We start from the raw sequence: 16,045 nt of genomic DNA, 5'->3' as shown, positions 1-16,045 counted from the left end.
AAGCAGTGAAAAAGAAAAAATGAAAAGCAGAAGTAAAGTAACAAATTACAAATACCCAAATTACTGCGAGTAGTTTTTCTCAGGAATTGTAATTTACTAATTAGTTTTAAAATGTGCGCTTTTACTTTCACCATTTTAAGTGCTGTGTCGGTACTTTTCCTCCACTACTTATTTTCAAATTGCAGTCACTATTATTTCTTGTCTATGGGGATTGGCTAAAGTAGAAAAATCAGTCCTGCGATTCCTGTCCAATCAAATCGCACATGGAAAGTAAATCGCATCATGCTAAACAACCTCAACTTTATCAACCGCATAAAAAAAGTCCAAAAGGATGTGCAAAATCTTCACATGCAATGAGAAAATGAAGGATGAAGGATGTCGACTGTATGATGACTGAAATCACCAAACAGCCCAAACAATAAATAAATGGAACGAATGAAGAATGGAAGGAAGGACCGAACTAATGAAGGAAGGACCAAACGAATGGAGGAAGGATTCAAGGAAGAACTGAACAAAGTTAGTAAGGAAGGAAGGAAGGAAGGGAAAGAACGGAAGTAAGAAAGGGAAAAACGAAGGAAGGAAGGGAAGAATGGAAGGGAAGGAACGGAAGTATGTAGGTAAGAAAGAGAAAAACGAAGGAAGGGAAGAACAAAAGAAGGAAGGAAGGGAACGACGAAGGAAGGATGGAGAGGAAGGAACGGATATTAGTTTGTATGGATTTACAGGTTTTTGTTATGATGAGCTTTGTAGGTTCACCATTTTTATTGAATTATTTAACCAGGAATATCCCACTGAGAAATCTCTCTTCTACCAGTGAGTCTTGAAGCTCATTCCACACAATGCATACTTAGAGAATGCAGATCGACCTCACTGTGTAACATAAGGCATTTTAAGCAAGAGTATATCTACTAATCTGGTATTGTAAGTATTTGAAAAGTACTCAACAAATTTGATATACCAACTAAAGCTTTAAAATTACAAACTAAGATTTGTTGTTTTCTCCTGAACTGTAATGAGGTCCATTCTGTCATTTTATACAAATTACTTTGGTGTGGGTGTGTGTGTGTGTGCAATTGAGTCAGAGATAAAGACTAAAGTTATAAAAAATAGTCTGAAAAATAGATTTTTTTTTAAAAGTGTGTTAACCTCTTAAGGCCCAGGTGTTTTTTTTAAAGCATTTTTTATTTCTCTTTGCTATTTTGGCTTATTGGAACCTAATTAGAATAAAAATCGAAGTATCATCTTTTGATATGACGTACTTTTAGAGAAAAATGATGTCCATATATGTGGACTCGTGGTCCGAATTTACATAAAACACTTTCCTAAATTTTTTAAATGCCTTTTTAACCTAGAATTTCTTTTTTCTTGAACTTGCTTTGACTATCAGAGAGCAAATACAAACAAAAAATCCTATTTTGGACAGTTAAAAATAGTGTTTGGGACATTTCATGTGCAGCAAAACAGGTTGCAGGATGACACTGTATGTCTGTAACAAAACCTAAAACATTCAAAGTATTTTAAACAGCCACTTAAGAGCTAAAAATGTGCTGTCCACATATGTGGCCACTCAGGCCCTAGGAGGATAATATACTCAAATGTTAGAGGCAATACGTTTCCACAAATGCTTTGAGTATTCTGTCAGGTTTTACAGTGTACTATTCAGAGTTGTAGGCAATCATGTCTAGACTCTTACTATATTTAACATGCACCACAAGAGGGCCCTCTTGCTATAATTGTGGTTCATTGAAGCTGCTTGGGAGGCAATTACACATATTCTCCCCGTAGTTTCTCAGGGTGTCTTACATTTTTAAAAAAATCACTGAAATATATGCTGTTAAAGTGATGTAATGCATTTTATATCATTTTGTACAGGTCTTAATTTTCTTTTGACCATGTAAAGCTACCTAACACCTATCCAATCATCAACAATCCATCTAAAAAATTTTCTACAAAAGTTACATTTATTAACTTCATTTACCACTGTGGTATTATTATCTTCCTTCTATCCCTACAATAACATGTGTAAAAGGGTATTTATAGCTACCTGGTGGTGAGGACACAGACTGTTTTAGTTTGTAATAGTTTTTAAAAAAAGTTATGCTGAACAAAAAGTAGAAGTATATAACTAGAGTTGGCTTGTATTTTGACACATTATTTAAAATACATGGCTAAAAAAAAGAACTAAACTTGATTATTTTTAGTAGTAAAAATCTTGATCCCACATTATATTAGGGGTGCTTTCACACCTAGACTTTTGTCTCGTTTGCCCAGTTTGCACGGTTCGTTTGGCATATGTGAAACCAGCAACCGCGCTCGGATCCGCCCAAAATGAATCGGTCCGAGAACGCCTGAATGAGGTGGTCTCGGCTCGATTGAAACAAACTCTGGAATGGATCGATTGTTGTAAGAAAGCAAAATGATCCAAGCCCAGCTATATCACAGTATATTATGGATATGTAATATAGATATGTTTCATGTTAAATACGAAAGTGAAAGCATGTTGAACTATTAACGAGAGCTGTTTACCCATTAGGAACATTAACCGAACTGCAGTCTAGCCAAAAGCTATGCATATAGTCTTACCTATGATTTATATCTGGTGCAACATCTGTGGGCGTCACCATTCAAAATTAAAGCACAGCTTTCCGCTTATAATGTCTTATTGCTCATCAATCTAAAAAAAAATTTTTTTCTACAAACCCTAAAACTCTGACCAATGTAAGGAGAGTTAAAGAGCCCATATTATGGGTTTTTGAAAATTCCCCTAATGTAGTGTGTAACACAGCTCTAAGTGAAGTGAAGTATCCAGCTAAGGCTTAAATCTGTAAGAATACAGTGTTTAAAACGGTTGATTCATCTATAAAAGAGTCGACTCATAGTGCTTCAAACGAGTCGTCTTGATAACGAGTCATTAGGTGTTTCGCCATGACGTACTAATGTGGTATTAAAGTGGAATATATGTAACGTTAGGGACAGGAGTGATGGTGTGGGTAGGTTTAAGGATGTAAGGGATGGTCAACACTGTAATTATAAATGTAATTACAGTTGTAATTACATGCAGGTATTTAATCAAGCATAAGTACAATGTAAAACATGTATTTACACAATATGTACATTATAACAAATGATTAAATTGAGCGGAAGTACATATCAGTTAAGGCCACTTAATATAAAGTGGAACTAGATTCATTTGCACAGAACATTAGAAGAAATCCTTAGCATTTTAGTCTGTAAATGTCAGAAATTTTCCATCATAATGGTTTAAAAAAGTCTTAAATTTGCCTTTTAAAACCCTGGTTTTCTTTGGTTATGAATATAGCTGATTGGCTGTGGTGTAGAGTTGATGAACATACATTGTGGTGGCAGGCCGATGCGGATGCAGCTGGAGGCGTCGGGTGATCCGGGGTGTGGGAGCAGGCTGCAGACGGGCAGCTCCAGCTGCATGAGGATGAGCGGGTTAGAGCGTGCGATGGTGTACTCCGCATTGCACAGGTCATTCTCCAAAGCCTCGCACTCGTCCCGGCACAGCTGGCGCCGGCGCGGACCTCTCGTGCCCTCCTCACATAACGGGAAGACGTAATAGCAGAAGGACGGGATGGCAAACTCGGAGCACTGGTCAGAGAGCTGCGTCGAGGTGCCAATCATCGTGAAGGCCGCTGGAGAACAACACAAGAAGGATGAATAATGAGGAACATGTCTGCGGTCATGACAAGTAATTGATGACAGACCGTTCAATTATTAGTGAGTAATACACACATGAGATGGTCATCCAGCAATGAGTTATTTTCAAGCAATCCAATGGACAGTTGTCATGTTTTTCCTCTTCAAACAGCTATTTTCCTAAGACCCACTCAAATTACATAACTTTCTCCCCAATTTTGGCAAGATTTGCTTGACATAGGGCGTCACAGGGATTTGTAAATGACAAATAGGCATCGGGACTCAAGGTTTAATCATTTATTCTTAAGTACACTGTAATAAATCCTGGCTGCCTTACATTTTTACGCTGAATCAAATAACCATATGAGTGCATTGAACTTTAATTATGTTAAACTGACTTGCATAACTTATACAATTAAGTTACAACATGATTAACTTGATTAATAAGTTTCCATGACCTAAAAACATTTGCTGTCAGGACTAATTGGTCATATCATTTTTTACAGTGTTGTGTGTCAACAACCGATGGCTTGTCTGCAACTCTTTACAGTCTAGCAAAAGGGTGTCCAAAATCGATCCTGGAGTGCAGGGCTGCTTCCGAAACCGCCTACTACTCAGTAGGTACTGCATTTGAATTTAAACGTACTACTTGGCCGTCAGAAAAGTACGTTTTATACAGTATGAATGTGAAAAGTATGAATGGAATTCGGACGTACTACATCCGCCATTTTATCATGGTCACGTGACCTAGCTGCGTCAGTTGCGTCGTCTCACTTCTATTCATGAATTCTCTCACGGGGCATTATGGGATAGCGCAGCGTGCATGGGATGCGCACTTCAGAATCTCGCCGGAAGTAGTAAGTCATCCGGGTACTTCTCGCCTACAGATTTTCAAATTCTATGAATTCGGACATACTACTCGGCTCGCATACTGATTTTAGCGTATAATATAGTATGGAAGTATGCGGTTTCGGACGCAGCCCAGGTGTCCTGCAAAGTTTAGTTCCAACCCCAATCAGACACTTCTGGGTTAGCTAATACTAGGCTAGAAACATCCATGCAGGTGTGTTGAGCCAACTTGGAGCTAAAATCTGCAGGACACCAGCCTTCCAGGATCAAGTTTGGACACCCCTGCTCTGCTTTTTTTTTTTACATCCATCCATAACATGGACGGGTTCCATCACATGGGAGATGTTGACCAATAGGAGCACAGAATCTTTTTCATGCACAGCTTTTAAAATGGTGATATTAAAAGGGACTGTGCTGCTGGGTGAACATGAAATGAAAGAACGCATTGTGGAGTTTTTGCTCTTGCCTGTATGATGTGTCAGAAACTTTGATTACATGGACATCAATAATTAAACTATTTGCCTTAATCTGAATAAAACAATAATATGATTAAGGTGTTTACATGAGCTGCTTTTTGACTGTTCCTTTCATGATCCTGTTTTACCTGTTATAGCACATAAATCGATTATTGTCATTGCGTCAGTACACTATCGGCTACGGAGTTTCATATAATATCGGGTGTTTTATTTTTCATGTGTCGACTTTAACTGCAGTTTGGCACCTTCACTTTCATTCAGGAACATTTTATGCATGCCCCCATGACAAACGAGTGTAGTTTTAATGGAATTTGATGCCGCATGCTGTAAATGGAAAAAAAAAATTCGGCATTTCATGATGCAGTTGTCCATGAGAATAGTGTCAAACAGCTGTGTGTATATAGACTATTCTGTCACACAATGCAGTGTAAGTCCTACACGATGGTAGTAGTTTGATTGCAGTGTTTACATATCTGTACTGCACTTTAATAATGCGACTAAAATCTGCATACTCCACGTCTGAATTTGATTTCTGTTTAGTTTGATAAACGGATTAAATTAATCAAAAATCGCTGTTTACATGGTAGACTCTTAAACAGATAAGTTTGATTATTCCCAACAAGTTTGATGTGTTAAATGACTCTCTTCCTACTGAAAAAACAAAAGTTGGATCCAAGATGTCCGACTTCAAAATGGCCCCCGTGGTCACCACCCATCTTGGAAAGTTTGCCCCCTCACATATACTAATGTGTCAAAAACAGAGGGTTAATATCAACAACTATTCCCATTTTATTAAGGTGTATACATAGAAATGGCCCACCCTGTACTTATAAAGAATGGGAATCGAAACATGTATGTTTTAAGGACACCCTCAGGACCGCACAATGCAAACCAATGCCAATTATAGAATCCAATTGATTAAAGAATCTGCATTGTAGACCTCATGTAATGAGTGATTGCAAAGCAATGTGTAGTTTGGTTCCCATATTTGGTACCAACAAAATGTCAAGATTTTATCTATACAAAACAATCTGACAATGACTGTTGTAACTGACAATAAATTCATGTAGCCTGATTAAGGCTTTGCTCATGTCATCCCAAGGCTTTTGTTTTGTTTTATTGACAGGTGTAAGTTGTGAAATAGCCAAAATCATTTGGCGTAGTGATTTGAAGCTGTAATGTGGTCAAGACTATAGACCAGTGGTCACCAAACTTGGAGGGCCGGTGTCCAGCAGATTTTAGCTCCAACCCTAATCAAACACACCTGAACAAGCTAATCAAGGTCTTACTTGGTATACTTGAAACATCCAGGCAGGTGTGTTGAGGCAAGGTTGGAGCTAAACCCTGCAGGGACACCGGCCCTCCAGGACCAGGATTGGTGACCCCTGCTATAGACTGTAAAAGATATGGACGTAGTATTCGTGACGTCACCCATCATACCTGCCAACACTCACGTTTTTGGTAGGTATGTCACCCATAGGTTTCTGAAGAACCCAAAAGAAGCTACCAGTAGGCGTGGCCAACCATCGCCATTTTGTTCGTGTGTTATCGCACTGACCGTGGCATCCAAAACAAGGGCAAAGAGGCGGAGTGTGAGCGGCGCTACAGACGGCTGCTATCATTTTGCTTAGACATGCTTTTCTATGGGAGATCGATTAATACTTAATACCTTCGATTAGTTTGTGTTCTGGCCACATGTGCCTGGTTGTACACTATATCAATAAAGTGTTTAGACTTTTAAAAACACTGCTGTAATACATTGAGCCACTAAACATTGTTCTTACGATGTTTTTCTACTGGTGGAAAACACAAATTACATCCAAACACTTCAATTATAATCTGTGCTAGTAAATGCAAGGCATTCAGATGATTGTTTTAGAGCCTACAGCTAATCAATCTGTCAGATTCTGGAGTGCAATACAGCTCTTAAGAAGAATGCAAATGATTTTAAATAAAACAAATACATTTATAGATATAGTATATAACTATATTATTTCACTCACCTGGGAAATAGAGGCCACGTGAATGGTTTGTGAGCACAGTTAAGTGCACACAGCATCCCATATCATCTGATAATTGTAGGAAATAATTCCAAAAGGCAACTGACTGTGTAAAGCCACATAAAACAAAACAAAAATACGAGGAATATGTCGAGTTCAGCGGCTAATCAGCCGGAATCAGCTGAGGTGAAGTGACGGCGACCAGCTAGACCTAGCTGTCACTCAAGTGTTCACGCCCTTAATTATGCAAACTTAATAATACCTAATATAAAGGAAACGGATGAGTTTTAAAAAAATTCACCCCCCTCACAGTTGTCATGAAGAGCTATATGCACCAAAATAGTTCTTTGCACCAGGCTGTAAACACCTTTTTTTTGCTGTATATTTGGCCATTTTAAAAGTGTGGTCATTAGAAATTTGCTCTATTATGGAGCCAGGACTAGCAGAATTTTGATGAATTGCAGTTTCAGTTACTTCCGTATTCACGACGAAGAGCGGGAGGTTGCCACTTGGTCAAGACCTACTTGGAACTACCTTCGCTGTGAGTTTATATGAACATGATTGAACACTTCTAGGATGTTCAGAATCCATCAACTCAGCCCGGTAGTATATATGCAGAAATACCGTGCGTATACTCACCAGTGATGCGGTTTTCACTTTCTCCCTGCATCTGTAGAGACTCCACGTAGATGCTCCTGTTGCCAATGAAGCGAGCACAAGCTATACCTCTGTACGGCTGGCAGAAGCCCTTCTCATGAGTCCTGGAAGAAAACAACAGACTGTCAGGACCAATGTGACTGTCTTGAATTGCAAACAGCTGATATTAAGAGCAGCACGATATTGCAAATACATGACATTACGAGATTTTATTTCGCTGTGATTAATATATTGCAATATTAATAAAAATGTAATCAAATGGCTTAAATCGCTTTGTTTTGAAAGAATTAATTCATTTAGATTAATTGGGTTGATTCTGTAGGAGAGTGAACCATGCATAAAATATAGTAAGCAACTTACAGTAGATGCATAGACACTGTAAAACTCTATTAGTTACTTAAAAAAATTGATAAATAAAAATAAATGAGTAAACCCGTTGCCTTAAAAGCAATAAATTGACTTTACTTTAAAAAGTGAGTAAATCCGTTGAAACTTGGAACAGTTAATGTGACAATTTTTTTTAATTATGCACAAAATTAATTTACTTAATACATTTAAAGCAATGAGTTTACTCACTTTTATTAGTAAAATCAACTAATCATTTTAAAAGCAATAGGGTTACTTTAAGTAGTCAATCAATCAGTTTAAAAGCAACAGGCTTTTAAGTAAGGTCAAATAATCACTTTGAAAGCAATGGGTTTACTCACCTTTTTAAGTTTAGCAACCTAAATCTCTTTTTATGATGTACAACAGAGCAAACATACAAATTAAATATAGAGTGCTTTAAGGTTTTTCGTGGAGTCGAGGAGTATTCAGGTACAGGAATTGGATAATCAAATGTAAAATATCACTGCATAGTCTTTATATAAAACGTTAAATAAATTTTTACTTTAAACTTTCCTGAAATGTTCACACAGTTACAGTATAATCTCAACCCAACATTGCAGTTTCTGCACGTATGTGACATCGATGCTGAACTGAAATATTGTGTAGCCTGGGTTGACTCACTTTACTTGACTAAATGAATAAAATGATTTTCGCTTCAGAACCCAGACTTAAACAGCTTAAACTTGACTGCATGACAAGACGACTGAGACAGCGAAGACTACTACAACAACAACTACTACTATAATGTCTACTACAATAACAACTACTACTACTACCACTACGACTATGACGACTACTACAACGATGACTACTACTACTACTACAATGACTACTACGACTACTACTACAATGACGATAAAACTAAGACTATGATGATGACTACTACTAAAACTGTGACCACTATTACGACAACAACTACTACTACAATGACTACTACGACTATGAAGATGAATATTACTAATGCTACTACGACGACTACTACCATGACGACTACTACTACTACGATGACGACTTTGGCGATTACAACTACTACGGTGACGATAACAATGGCGATGACAAATACTACTACAATGACGACTACTACTACAACTATGACGAATATGACGACTACCGTTACTACGACGAAACTACAACTACTACTACTATGACAACTACTACCATGACGTCTACAACTACAACGGCGACTACGACAAGTACTACTACTAATACTTATTCTAATACTACTACTACTAAAAATAATAATAATACAAAAGGAGGAGAATCTCGACAAGGTAATTTGTTTTGAATTGTAAAAACCATCTCAAAATTGACCATATTCATATAAACACAATCCAGACAAATCAACTACCTCAAGCATCAATCTGCACTTTAAACAAAAATACCAATATACCAATAGGACAACTACTACTACAACTAAGATTATGACGACTACTACTACTTCTACTGCTAAGACTACGATAATGAGTACTACTAAAACTATGACCATTACTACGATGCTACTATGACGACTACCACAACGACAACGACTACTTCAACTACTACGATGATGACTACTGCTACTACTACTACTACTACGATTAAGACTACTGCAACTTCTAATACTACTACTGCTGCTACAATGACGACAATGACTACTAGGACTATGACGACTACTACTATGAAGACAACTACGACTACTATGAAAACTACAACTACTACGGTTGATAATTACGATGACAATGATAACTACCACTACAACGAATACGACTACTACTACTATGACTATTATTACTATGACGACGACTACTACTACTATCATACTTGTTTGAACTTGCAGTATGTTTTTAAACGTTAACATTTAACATTCTTCTGCGTTTTGAGACTTGAATCAGGCTTGATGTTAGGTTCTTGTGACTTGAACTGACTCTTCTGCTGATATTTAGTAAGACAGCAGTATACTGGATATTACAGTTTCCATTTACCATTAAGTTCAGAAGGTCTACATTTGGTGCATTTAATACTTTTAACTTAAGTATTTTTCAAGCATGGAAGTATGCGAGGAAATTATATTTCCATCTACGCTGCACAATCTGTAACCTTTTCCGATACCAACATTAAATGCAAATATGTTACTGATCTCAGCAGAAAGACCACAGCAAAAAACCATTAAGGGACTTCTCTGGCATCTCATGACCTCTTGTTCACGAGTCCTGAAATGTAGGTGCTCACTTGGAGCCAAAACAATTCAAAAGTCTAGTCGCCGTGGACTGCGGTTTGGGTGTTATGATTGGAGCACTTCTGAAGACGTTTCAATGGTTGTTTATTATGCTACCTTTGGGCTTTGCTGTTTCTCTCATCATAACCCGAATCTGAAGTGACCAAAACCATTTGGATTTGCTGCTCCGGATAGATCCATCTCTGCTGTTTATGCAGTTACCAACTGGCTAAAAGTGGTCTATTCTGGCAAAACACTAATGGCTGATGACTCAGGAGCTTTTTGGAACTGAATTCTGAACGCTATTCAGCTTGAAGCCTTTTTGTCTAAACAACAGACACATTTGTTTTAGTCTAACATTGAACTGACGATGCACAACAGCGATGTTTTCCAGAGCTAAAATATAATACTCTGTAAAGGCTCTGATCCAAACACGAGTCTCATGTCTACCTTCTAAGGCAGAATCCTAAGTGAAACTGAGCCTTTATGTGCGATGGATCAGGAACAAACACAACACTCACTGAAAATGTTCTTAGGCTCTTGTCAAGATACTCAAAACCTTTAGTAAAACTTAAATTACAGGTACATTTTTTTGTGTGTGTATATAAAAACTTTCTCTGTTGAAAATGTATCATCGATGGGTGGACGGACTGCGATAAGGATGGATGGATAGCTATGAATAGCAATATTAATGAATGTATGGACAGCGGGATGGACGGATGGATGGACCGACGGATGGATGGATAGTGATGAAATAGATATGGATGGATAACGATGGATAGCAATATGGATGAATGTATGGATAACGATGTGGATGGATGGATGGATGGATGGATGGTAAATGGATGGATGGATGGATGGATAGCAATGTGGATGATAGATGGATGGATGGATAGCAATATGGATGAATGTATGGATAGCGATATGAATGGATGGATGGATAATGATGGTTAGCAATATGAATTAATGTATGGATAGCGATATGGATGGATATTGATATGGATGGATGGATAGTGATATGGATGGATGGATGGATGGATGGTAGATGGATGAATGGATGGATAGCGTTATGGATGAATGGATGGATGAATGCATAGCAATGAATGGATGAAATGGAACAATGAATGAATGAATGGATGGATGAATGCATAGCAATGGATGGATAGATGGAATGATGGATGGATGGATGAAAAGGAATGATGGATGGATGGATAGATGGATACATAGCAATGGATGGTTGGATGGATGAAATGGAACGATGGATGAAACGATGAATGGATGGATAGACATAGCAATGGATTGATTGATGCATAGCAATGTATGGATAGATGGATGGATGAAATGGAATGCTGGATGGATGCATAGCAATACATGGATGGATGGATAGATGCATAGATGGAACGATGGAACGATGGATGGATGGATGGATGGATGGATGGATGGATGGATGGATGGATGGACGGATTGATGGTTGGATGGATGAATGCATAGTAATGGATTGATGGATGGATGGATGGATGGATGGATGGATGGATGGATGGATAGAACAATGGAACGATGGATGGCTGGATGGACCAATGGAACGATGGATGGGTGGAGCAATGAAACAATAAATGGATGGAACAATGGAATGATTAAACAAGGGATGGATGGACAATCTGCTAATCAAAAGCATTTGTTTATCAATTTTAAAGGACATTTACTAATAATTGTCTATCAGCATATTATGCATTTTATATTATTATTTAAAAAATTGCAGAAAATTGCCTAAATCACTTACAGATTAAGTAAAAATTGATGAGACAAATACAGTACAAACATTTAGAGAAATGCTCAAGCTCATTTCTGCAGTGAAATTAAAAATCTGGACACTGAATGACCTGCCAGAGGAAAATGTAGTAAAAAGTGACATTGATTACAAGCTGTTTACAACATGTTTCCACTGTTGAAACACTCATTGGATTCAAGAGATGTAAACAGTTTGGAAAAAGAATGCTTTCCAAACGGCTTTCTGTAATCCATCTGACCATGCAATATATATTCATTTATTCATTTTCCTTCGACTCAGTCCCTATTTATCACCCATTTATCACCACAGCGGTAGGAAACGCCAACTATTTAAAAATGTTTTATGCAGAAGATGCCCCTTTAAAATGTTTTGTTTGTCTGCATTTGAACATTCTTCGTAACATTTACAATAGTGTTAATAAGTCAGCAAAATATATAACACTGCTCTGGTGCTTTATAGATATTTAATGAAAAAAGTAAGATATTAGGCCATTCAAATAATCATCATGCATATTTCAGAACTTTACCAGAAGTATTAGGCCTCCTGGGTATGTTTTTGTCTACTGTTTTATAAATATTATGAATTCAGACACAATATATGCGCTGTAAAAAATGAAACTTGAGGCTTGTAATTTTCATCGTGGTCATTAAAAATAATGTGCATATTTTCTTTAAAAAAATTATTTTCTAAATTTATTATAAAATATTGAGAAGATTTTGCTAATAAAATCAAGATATAAGTTTTACTTATTTTTTAAGCAAACCAGTGCAATTATTAGGCTTAATTCGAGAAACCAATTAAGCTAATAAAATTGAGAAAAGATGGCTTCACGTTTATTTAAAGTAAATTCACTCAATTATGTGGATTTGATTGAGATATTTGCATTTGAATCGACGGCAACAATGGCAATGACCAGACGATATTTTGAAGGAGCAGATCAACAGTGAGCATGTTAAGCGGTGAGCATTAACAGTTTATCATTTCTATTGTCTTAAATAAGCTCTTTCACAGACACATGCTGTTCAAGCTTGTTCAGGAGTTTGGTTTTTGCCATATGATGTATATTCTTTATGCATATATATTTTTTTCATAACATGGATGAAGAACTTTTTTCAGAGCTTAACATTGCTGTAAATTTTAAATAAATTTGTTTTACAAATTGTACATACCATTTTTTATCAGTGGAACATGTAATATGATATTTGGACTGTGTATACTGTGTATACATTTCATTATAAATTATATGTTTTACATTTTATGAATTATTCCATTTTATGCACATTCCATTAATAATATTAAATTCATCATCTATCATTCAAAAACATTGTATAATTTTCACACGATTCATTCAAGTAAATAGCACATAAGATTGTTTACAGTGTGGCTCATGTACCGTTTATTGGCGTACCATATGGTAAATTGAGACACAAGTCTAATTATTTGGCGAATACAATTTCTGAAAGTCCTGCATTGGAGTCGATATGTAACACGATCAGACTTAAACCACACAGAGCCGTGCAGAAAATAACCATTCACTCATCAGCCTGAGACGTTTTCAGTCTGACATTTAATAGATCTCTAATCACACTTTTCAAAACGGTTATAAATTACACAGCTGCTCCCAAAATTCCTATGGTGAAAGCTGTGAATGGACGTAGTGTGGAGCTGTGCTAAATAACTGCTCTCAAAGAGAATTTCGCACTATTCGCTTTTTCATTTCGCTCCCAACTGTGGCATATTGCCAGCGCACCCATCAATGGACTAAACTTCTCGTACGTCCAGCCTCAATATCACATATGGTTACAATTTCAGCGCAGTTTGGATTGAGCGAGGAATTTTCTCTCTAATGTTCGAGGACTTCAGCATAACAAGTTTCAGATTAACTGCCTGGTGTTTTTTTTTGTAAATATTACATAAGAGACAAAAAAACAGCTTGCTTTCTTTAATTCTTGCAGTTTGTTTTCAATTTAAAGTTTACGAAAAATGGATACTAGTGTCTACTCTCAGGATGATACATTTAAGCATCATTCTGACGCACCTCACACATCTATCAGCGATAAAGACAATGAGGCTGCCAAGCTGTAAGCAACTCAAATGAAGAGTTATGATTCTCATGCTCATCTGTAACCATTTACTGTATGCAGACTAACACAATACTCTCTTTATCAAATGCTGTACTATTGTACATGTGCTCTAAATACTTCTCATTGCTTTTAAACTTGGATAACCTTCTTTAAAATGACTTTAAGTACTGATTATGCTTGTCATCCCACAGAATAAATGCATTCTGGGACTTTCGTTTACTGTATGCTTAGAGTCCTTTCATGTTGAGATAAATACACCGAACAAGGATGCGCTTTTTTTTTTGCAGGACTAGTTATGTTTAACTTGCATTTAAATCAGTGTGTGAATTATACATTTGTGACGGCCGTCATTAGAGTTTTATTTCCCAATTTCTTAGTCATATTCCGATACATTGCTGATCAGTAGTTTGTGTAATACAAATGCATCGCTTCAGTAATTTCAATTAATATATTTCATTCAATCACATCTCATTTGTTTTTAACTGATTATCTGATTTAAGTTTTAAATGTCTGGAGCGATAATGAGTGGATTCTGACACCTCTGATGGATTCTGAGGGATCTTTTGGAGATTCCTAAAACATAAATTTTTATTTCACTATCATTGTTGTGCTGTCATGTGTAGCCACTTGGGGTTTTGTATGGATCCAGATCAGTCTCAAAAGTGATGCACTCACAAGATTAAATTCCTACATCCACAACACAATTCACATCTATAAATAATGAGCCACACTGTATGTACGATTTATAAATGCGCAAATCCAGTTTGTACATTCAAAACACAGTTAACAAATCCAACTCATAAATTCAAAACACGATTCATAAATACGCAAATCCAATTTGTAAGTTTAAAACATGATTCATAAATACGCAAATCCAATTCGCAAGTTCAAAACACGATTCATAAATACGCAAATCCAATTCGTAAGTTCAAAACACGATTCATAAATACGCAAATCCAATTCGTAAGTTCAAAACACGATTCATAAATATGCAAATGCAATTCGTAAGTTCAAAACACGATTCATAAATATGCAAATGCAATTCGTAAGTTCAAAACACGATTTTTAAATACGCAAATGCAATTCGTAAGTTCAAAACATGATTCATAAATACGGAAATGCAATTCGTAAGTACAAAACACGATTCATAAATACGCAAATCCAATTCGTAAGTTCAAAACACGATTTTTAAATACGCAAATGCAATTAATAAGTTCAAAACACGATTCATAAATACGCAAATGCAATTGGTGAATTCAAAACACGATTCATAAATACGCAAACGCAATTCGTGAGTTCAAAACATGATTCATAAATATGCAAATCCAATTCGCAAGTTCAAAACACAATTCATAAATACGCAAATCCAATTTGTAAGTTCAAAAAACGATTCATAAATATGCAAATGCAATTCGTAAGTTCAAAACACGATTCATAAATACGTAAATCCAATTCGTAAGTTCAAAACACAATTCATAAATATGCAAATGCTATTCGTGAGTTCAAAACACGATTCATAAATACGCAAATGCAATTCGTGAGTTCAAAACACGATTCATAAATACACGCATCTATGGATGCATCCTGCCAGTTTTAAATAAATCAAATAAACATTGGAAATGAAAATGAAAATCAGATTAACAATTTCATTTAAAACACTGTTCGCAAAATATCTGCCAAAATTGAAAATGAAATGAAATTATTTATTTTTCATTTTCACTTTGACAACACATTGTCCCTGTCAAAATTAAAAATTAAAATGAAGTTGCCAACTTAACATTTCATTTTCACTGCATTTCAACGTCAAGACTGCCAATATTAAAATAAAAAGCCAAACTGAAAAATAAAATGCAAAAACGATTTTTACAAAGCGTGTTATTAATGTTCACGCTATAATAGTGACACAATTCAAATTAAAATGTAAATTTAAGCTTTCCTTTTATTGACAC

General features: G+C 36.2%; 1 protein-coding gene across 1 annotated transcript in view; it reads right to left on the bottom strand.

Annotated features, from left to right (window-relative positions):
- Window positions 1–16,045, bottom strand: part of ror2 (receptor tyrosine kinase-like orphan receptor 2) — a 139,704-nt gene that overhangs the window by 3,093 nt on the left and 120,566 nt on the right. The window contains exons 5-6 of the mRNA XM_021472213.3: window positions 7,625–7,746; window positions 3,354–3,656 (exon numbers count right to left, since the gene is read on the bottom strand). Coding sequence (XP_021327888.1) covers window positions 3,354–3,656; window positions 7,625–7,746 — 425 coding nt within the window. The remainder of the gene's footprint in view (window positions 1–3,353; window positions 3,657–7,624; window positions 7,747–16,045) is intronic.

The sequence above is a fragment of the Danio rerio genome, chromosome 10 (genome assembly GCF_049306965.1).
Source record: "Danio rerio strain Tuebingen ecotype United States chromosome 10, GRCz12tu, whole genome shotgun sequence".
In the NCBI taxonomy this organism is placed as follows: domain Eukaryota; kingdom Metazoa; phylum Chordata; class Actinopteri; order Cypriniformes; family Danionidae; genus Danio; species Danio rerio.
Note: the sequence above shows the minus strand (reverse complement) of the source record. Positions and strands in the feature narration are given on the sequence as shown.